The 8346-nt window shown below is 37.7% G+C and overlaps 1 protein-coding gene across 1 annotated transcript; it reads left to right on the plus strand.

Annotated features, from left to right (window-relative positions):
• The first annotated feature begins 1155 nt into the window (after window positions 1-1155).
• LOC118162773 (ovalbumin-like) lies at window positions 1156-8075 on the plus strand. The gene is made up of 8 exons (XM_035319199.1): window positions 1156-1192; window positions 2845-3029; window positions 3674-3724; window positions 4303-4431; window positions 5276-5393; window positions 5827-5969; window positions 6293-6448; window positions 7035-8075. The coding sequence occupies exons 2-8, from the start codon at window positions 2862-2864 to the stop codon at window positions 7422-7424; spliced, it is 1155 nt and encodes a 384-aa protein (XP_035175090.1). The 5' UTR covers window positions 1156-1192; window positions 2845-2861; the 3' UTR covers window positions 7425-8075.
• Window positions 8076-8346: the final 271 nt, after the last annotated feature.

Genomic DNA, 8346 nt, shown 5'->3' on the forward strand with positions numbered 1-8346 from the left:
CACTACAATCTTGTCTTGCTTAAGTCCTCAGACTTGGCAAGGAGAATGTAGATTTCTACAGTATGTTTATTTTCACAAAAGGAAGCAGACTAAAGAAAAGAAAACTGCATGGTCTAAACTTTTGCTAGAGGTATAGGAACCTAACTCTTCTTAACAGAGATTACAGCAATCCCCACATATGATCTGAAGAATTATGTTGTACTAACTTTTTATTCTCTTTTTAAATCACACAATGCTTTTCAGAGGTCAGAATGGTTTCTTTACTGTTTGTCTTTTATTATTTAGAAGACAATAGCTTCTATAACTGAAATACATTTGCTATTGTATATTATGATTGTCCCTCGGACCATGAACACTCCTTTAGCTAAATTTTACACTTCTTCCACTTCTTCCATCATCTGCCAGGCCATTAAGTTATTCATGAGAAACATGAGAAATGCATACCATAAACACATTTGGAATTGAATACTTTTTGCTTTCTATGGAGCTATGTTTTTCTATTACTCCCTGAGAATAAAAATTGTTTATAAGTCCTTCACACCCATCAAAAGATCTTTTTCTAAATACTCCAACTATCCAAAGAAAACGTGTCTGCTTTTCGTTCTCATCTCAGTTGGTTTTCTCACATGCACACTTCTTCATTTTGTCAGGAGAAAATTAGGCTAAGTCCTGTTCTCACTTATATCCTGTCTAGCATGGCTCAGATGCGTTTGTACATTCAAGAAAGACCAACTGAAATAGAGTTCCGTTCTGTTACTACAACCATAATAACAAATAGTTTAACTAATAATTGCTAATTATGTTTTCCATCACAAAGTTTTTCACTTTTTGTTGTTGTTGTTTTCATTAACATCCAGGTACCTAGTTGTAACTGAGGCTTTAAGGAACGTGACAAGTATTTCCCAGGCTTCTGTCCTACTCAACAGTCTTGATGGATTAACAGAACTGGCAGAAAACACTTTGTTACCCAGAATAAGAAACTAATATTTGCTCTCCCTTCAACCCAGAATGGACCCATTGAAAGTAAATCTGACCCAATTCCATCAAATGATTTTATGGTGTCAAAGGTCAAACTTCTGAAGGGCACCAGCAGGTGGGTCCAAATTCAGACTGTATAAATTCCCCAGGGTTCAGCCAGTCTCTCAGCATACAGCTGGAAAGCTGTATTACCTTTGGTGCTGAAGCTCAAAAGGTAAGCGCTTCTCTAGGAAAATTTACCTTCCCACTATGTTTGCTCTTGCTTGTGCCTAAACTTAAAAAAATAATAATTATTGTCTTATGCTTGGTATCTTTGAGGTCAGAATATTTGCATGATATTCTCTACAAGAACTTCTCACCTGTGTGTATGCATTCTGCTCTGTTTTATTATGTGTAAAAACTATGTGTTGGTTTTCAGGAGAACCATTATTCTTTGTGCTTAAAATGTGTTTTTATTTCAGAGCACCTTATCGTATCGTTCAGTATCTTTTAAATTTGACTTTTTGCAGTTTGCTTGATTGACTTCCAGTTCAACAGAATGCACAGAGAGCAACACTGTGGCATTCAGTGAATTTTTAGGGTTATTTTAGTGTGAAATTTCTCTAACAGTTTATTTCCTGCAACATACAGCTGCTGAACACTACACAAGATCAAAACATGTAGGTGTATAAACTTATATTCTTGCAATAATCTATAAATGTTATTTTGTATACAGAAAAGAATGTGAGAGAAATATGTGGACGTGTGTGTTTATTCACATGCATGGTCACTAAAAACCTTGGTGGGGTTTAATATGACAAAGACAAACTTCAGGCTCCAGCATTAAGCATCTATATAAGAGGCTGGATTCTGAAAGACAAATAACTTTCACAATTTCTATAAATTACAGGAAGAAAACTAGGTTCATGCTGACCTCAAAAGCTGTGCTTCTTATAAGCATACTGGCTATACAGGACTTGTACAGCTTGGCACTTTATAGTAGTTAAAGACAGAAACAAATATAAAGATGCCTACTGCTTTACCAAATCTTCATTTGACAGTGCTGTATTATAGTTGCTAATTTATCATGTCTGCATTCCGCTTCTGTCTGAATGTCGCTAACAAAATGTAACTCCTCAGAAAGGTTATAGTACAGGATGTATACATACAGCTTGCTTTTTCCAAGTATATCTGAAAGCACGATAGGGTGGAATTGAATATTTATATATATGAATTATGTGCATCAGTCTCTCTCCTAGACTAGATGACCTTAGACAAATTATATTCCCTTTCTATTCTTCCATTACTAAAACAAGGGTAGAAATGCAAGCCTTTAAAGATCCACTGGCAGTAGGTACAATGGAACAAGTAGATATTTTTTTGCACTTACTTATTTTTAGAATATAAAACAGTCAGCGAGCCTCTGTTTTCACATTCATCTGTTCAAACCTACTGAAGTTTGCACTTTGAATTTCCAGCTTTGCAAGTCTATCAAACAGGTCATATTTTCTTGTTTTGATCAGAGGAATTCCATCTTTCACTGAATGAAAATATGTACAAACAATTGTTGTTTGACTGCTTTTAAAAGGTAAACAGAAACTATATATGAAACTAAGACTTCTGAGAAACTTTACTGCTAAAAAGGCAACTGCAAATTTAAAAAAAGAAATAAATTTATGAATACAGTTCTGAACATGCCGGAGAGGTGGGTATGGCAATAGGCATGTTAACAATTAATGACTTTAAAACTATTTGTTGTTTTATTTAATGGCCTAAAAGCTACCGGTACTTTAAAGGGGTAGCTCACTACACAAAATCCTGCATCGCACTGTGTTTGTATAGCATTCCATCATTACATTGTCATTGTGCTTCTGCTGTTTGCTCTAGACAACACGGATTTCACAATGGGCTCCATCGGTGCAGCAAGCACGGAATTTTGTTTTGATGTCTTCAGGGAGCTGAAAGTCCAGCATGTCAATGAGAACCTCTTCTATTCCCCCTTGAGCATCATTTCAGCTCTGGCCATGGTCTACCTAGGTGCAAGAGACAACACCAGGACCCAGATAGATAAGGTGAGACTACGGTTAAGGATGAAAACCTTTGTCCTGCTCAATGAAGCCATAGCACTTAATTACATGATAATGTACCTTGGAACTTGCATAGATCAGAGGCAAAAAAATCCTTAACCAGAATTCTCTAAAGCTGCCATCACCTCCAACTCTCAGAGTGTTAAACAAATGCACTGGCCAGAAATCTTGAAACTGGATTTTAGTTTGAATTTTATCGTTGTTAGTAGTAGGATTCTCCAAAAGAACACGACATTCCAGTGGCTCTTTGCTTAGAACAAGGAAACTAGATAAAATCTGAAGAAAGAGCCAAAACCCATCTCCAGTCTGCAAAATATATCACATGATTTTCCTACAGCTCTTACGCCCTTCATAGAGGAAGGTTGAATTGTTACCTGGAAGAAATTTAGTCTTAATAACATCATGTAACGGAGCTGATTTCCATATGTCTACTGTGGGAAAAAAAGAGATTATCAAAGCAGACAGCATTATGAACATATATTCAGAGATGGTACAGATAGATTGACCCTTTTAGTCATGCAGCCTCCCAGTTACCCAACAGCTATATTTTGAATGTCATGTATTAATCTCAGTTGCATAACCTTTTTTGTTACGCCTGTCATTTCAGCTACTATTATTTTCAATTACAGGTTGTTCACTTCGATAAAATCCCAGGATTTGGAGAGAGTATAGAATCTCAGGTAAAGAAAAAAAATCATCTCCTTCTCTGTCTAGCAGATAAATCTCTAGATAGATAGAGTAGATAGATCTCTCAGTCCCTAGCCCTTTCTGATGAGCATCTAGTGCTTTGCATCCAGCAGCTGGGGGAATTCTTTGTTTGCATGAATCGAGAAAGAAGGGAGGTAACAGGGGATGCAGAACAAACAGAAGATAAAGCCCAGGACCAAAATACTGGGCAAATACACAAACTTGTGGATACTTGCATGCTTAGGCAAGGTAGTCGGATGATGGTGGTTAAATGGGTCTGGCTGGGAAAGATGGAAAGCCTACCTGACCTGCTGGAGCTAGATTACTGCAGAGGGCAGTTAAGAGTTCTGCAGAAAGAAGTATGAGGAAGTTACGGAAGAAAAACAGCACAAAATTTGTATATATTAGAAAAGGACTACACCAGTATAGTTATTTGCAGCAAGACAGATGGAACAAACAAAGGTTTTGTAAGCAGAAATATCTGAACTACTTTACACTTGTCATACACTATTCAAAACCTACAAAGTACTAAAACTAGAATAACACCCCTTATCTTTTTATTTGTATTCAGTGTGGCACATCTGTAAGCGTCCATTCTTCACTTAGAGACATACTCACCCAAATCACCAAACCAAGTGACAATTTTTCACTCAGCTTTGCCAGTAGACTTTATGCTGAAGAGACATACGCAATCCTGCCGGTGAGTTGCTCTAAAATCTGATCTGAGACTTTACTGTGTCAAAGCGCTACTGTTCTGTAATGCTAAAGCACGGTCAGAAGTCTAGGCTCTGCTAAAGAAGTTTTCTTGCATATGGAAGGCAGTATTCATGACTTTTTTTTATCACAGCCCTAAACCTCTACAGTCTTCCGAGAATATGTGCCTAGCCAAAAGGATGTTTGTGCAAAGTACAGTGATCCAGCTGTGCTGGATCACAAAAGTACATGATCCAATTGTGTAATGGTATAAGTAAAGAGAATATCGGTAATATCAATAAAGATAATTTTTGTTGGAAAGAGTTAAATCTAAGTATTATCTCAGATTGTAAAACAAACATGGAAATAACTTCAGGTTCTCAAAATTTTCCATAGGATGCTTTCAGATCAAAATATCCAGGTTTTCCAATTGAAAGGAACATTTCATTTAGAAATCAAAGGAAAACATTTTCAAAATACAAAGTGGGCAAACTGACAACAAGCATACTTCAACTGAAATGAATCAACATTTTTAGATCCAACTCAGTTCTGGAAAACTCTTGAAAAATTTGAGCATATACTGTTGCTTGAAGCAGTAAATGCCAAATCTTAGAACGTTTATGAAGTAGAATCATGTCTTATTGCTGTGATTGCTTATTAAGGCCAATCAATAGAGCTACAGCATATTATTGTAGTAAATATACTATAAGGCATAGTACATAGTAATATATAGAATAGAATAGCATTTTACACTAGTATATTATTCACATCTGTTAATTTCAGTCATGCATTTCACATTTGCAAACTGTTTTGAAATTCTGACTTGAAAACTGCATATTCTTCCTTAACAGGAATACTTGCAATGTGTGAAGGAACTGTATAAAGGAGGCTTGGAGTCTATCAGCTTCCAAACAGCTGCAGATCAAGCCAGAGAGCTCATCAATTCCTGGGTTGAAAGTCAAACAAATGGTAAGGGCAAGCAAAATGTCAGCATAAGTATTTTCCCTTCTGCCAGCATATTTGAACAGCATAGGAGAACACTTAAGTCTGGAGAGATAAATACAAAACCTCTCCTTGGTTTGAAGCAAGTAATATTTATGTTTGCTGGTGCTGTTTGGGTTGGAGATCATCCTCAGATAAAAGAGGTTTTAGTGGTTCTTCTTATAATAAATTTTACAGATTTAGTCATTTTGTAACACAGATTTCTGGGTCTTTGCAGGGAGGAGAACAGCTATTGTCAACAGCAGTGACCAAGTCAATCTTGGAAGTACAAAATTATAGTTGCAGAAACAAAACAATGTCTTTGCCTACACACCCTCTTCCCCACAAATTCTACAACCTGTATTTAACATTGTGATTGTCAATGTATTATACAATTCTCTTTTCCTGTTCATTCTTAAAGGAATCATCAAAAATATCCTTCAGCCAAGCTCTGTGGATTCCCAGACTACAATGGTCCTGGTTAATGCCATTTACTTCAAAGGAATGTGGGAGAAAGCATTTAAGGATGAAGACACTCAAACCATACCTTTCAGAGTGACCGAGGTACATGGGCATGCATCACCTTATAGATGTCATCTAGAATTTGTGAATAGAGTAGTCACCTTGTTATTCAGACACTACATTAAAATATCTGTTCATTTGCCTACTTCTGTTCTTTGTTAATCACAGGGAGTTTTCCTAATGTCTCTCTCTTCACACTATTTCTGAAACTATAAAGCTTCTAAGAAAAAAAACTTGAAACACCAACTTTCCTTTGAAAAAGTCCTTCTGGACAAGAGCAATCAGACATTTTAACCATAACTAGACATTTCTACCCTCTAAGAATAATCTTTGTTAAAATTATATTATCTTTTTTGGTTCTGCAGCAAGAAAGCAAACCTGTGCAGATGATGTACCAGGCTGGTTCATTTAAAGTGGCCATGGTGACTTCTGAGAAAATGAAGATCCTGGAGCTTCCATTTGCCAGTGGAATGATGAGCATGTGGGTGCTGTTGCCTGATGAAGTCTCTGGCCTGGAGCAGGTATGGCCCTAGCAGTTGGGTTCAGAAAATCATAAACACAGTGAAATTTAGCTGTTGCAAAGCCCTTCTCAATAAAGTTATCCTAAAACATTTCACCAGCACAAATTTGAACACTGACAATATGTGGTTATTGCTTAGAAGCATGCAGTTGTCTCAGTGGGTCCTGCAGTAGTTTGTGCTGAGCATGGATTGCTTAAGGAACTACGTAACAGGTTAAATGTTGGCCCCAGAAGAAATGATTCTCTCAGCTAAGCAGCTGTTACTGCAGTGACTTGAGCGCCAGAGGCCTTATATCTCCATTCCTGCACATCGAGGAGCTTCTTTGGAAGTTCATGTTAGCTTTACTGGTTCTAATGACTGATATAGAATTGGCAGTGAGTCTGTTAAAGAAAGAGAAAATGGGACAGAGGAGAGAGTCATACTATGCTTTCCTCTCCTAGATCCATTAATCTTTACATGCATAGCAAAAGCACCATGCCAAGAGCAGTCAGTTTAAAAGACAAAGAACCCCACAATGGTAAATGGTACTGCACTGCTGTGAAGGAAGTTATCATCCCATGGATGTCATTCTCTTGTCTCCTTGCAGCTCGAGAATACAATCAGCTTTGAAAAACTGGCAGAATGGACCAGTTCGACTATGATGGAAGAGAGGAGGATGAAAGTGTACCTCCCCCGCATGAGGATGGAGGAGAAATATAACCTCACGTCTGTCTTCATGGCCTTGGGTATGACCGACCTGTTCAGCTCATCAGCCAATATGTCTGGCATCTCTTCAACAGTAAGCTTAAAGATGTCTGAGGCTGTCCATGCAGCATGTGTGGAAATCTTTGAAGCAGGCAGAGATGTGGTAGGCTCAGCAGAGGTAGATGTTACGAGCATCTCCGAAGAATTTAGGGCTGACCACCCATTCCTCTTCTTCATCAAGCACAACCCAACCAACAGCATTCTCTTCTTTGGCAGATGGATTTCCCCTTAAAGAAAATAAAGTTGAAAGAGTTTCTGCCCCTTACAGCAAGACCCAAAGCACTGTAGTACCAAGGGTAAAAAAGAAAGGCATATTTTCTGTCACAGCCATATAAAACAAAACAAAACAAAAAATCTGAGAGAAATTACAATATGAGAACCCTTTGTCTTTCCTTTATGCATCATGGATGAAGGGTTAAAGGAATGAAAACTGCACCCAAAGAAAGCATAATCATGAACAAAGATGTTCCTGGTGCAAACTAACATTTCAATAATACTGAATCATCAGAATCATCACATTGAAAAATGCAACCTGATTTACCAGCAGAAGTTTTACGGGGAAAAAAATGCAGCCTTCTGATTAATCCAGGTGTCTGCATGACCAGGCTTTGTGGTGACTCCTCCAGAATTAGTCACTTGTGAGCTCTCAGATTAAACTATCAATTGTCACCAACGATTCCTATGCTGACAAGGCAATTGCTTTTCCTTTGTGCTCCTGGTGCTGCAGGGCTCTTCCTCACTTTTCTAAGATGCCTTATAGAAATCTTATAATTCACATTTCTCCTTAAACTTTTTGGCTCAATCATCATGACCAAATATGGCATGTTACTACTCAAATTGTTTTTCTTGTATTCACATGTAATGGGTCTTGTGTATGTACCCTTTTACTACTTAAATCTTAATAAAAACATGTTTAAGCAAACACATCTCATTTGTAGTATTTCAAATGCAGCAAGGGCTTTTACCAGGGAAGGAAGGACCTATGCAGAGGAATAAGCATGGACACACAGGCTGGAAGCAACTCTGTGGAAGTCCTGATAGGTGGTGAGAGGTTGAACATGAGTCTGTGGGGTGCCCCTATAGCTATTAAAGCTAACCACGTATGGGGATGCATCAGCTAAAAACACACAGGGAGGGAAGGAAGCACTGCTTCA

Source organism: Oxyura jamaicensis, chromosome 2 (genome assembly GCF_011077185.1).
Source record: "Oxyura jamaicensis isolate SHBP4307 breed ruddy duck chromosome 2, BPBGC_Ojam_1.0, whole genome shotgun sequence".
NCBI lineage: Eukaryota > Metazoa > Chordata > Aves > Anseriformes > Anatidae > Oxyura > Oxyura jamaicensis.

Bases quoted from the DNA above. Each gene is read 5' to 3' on its own strand.
- LOC118162773 (XM_035319199.1), top strand. From the start codon at position 2,862: ATGGGCTCCATCGGTGCAGCAAGCACGGAATTTTGTTTTGATGTCTTC. The intron at 3,725-4,302 runs GTAAAGAAAAAA...ATTTGTATTCAG, and splicing joins GAGAGAGTATAGAATCTCAG to TGTGGCACATCTGTAAGCGT. The intron at 5,970-6,292 runs GTACATGGGCAT...TTGGTTCTGCAG, and splicing joins TACCTTTCAGAGTGACCGAG to CAAGAAAGCAAACCTGTGCA.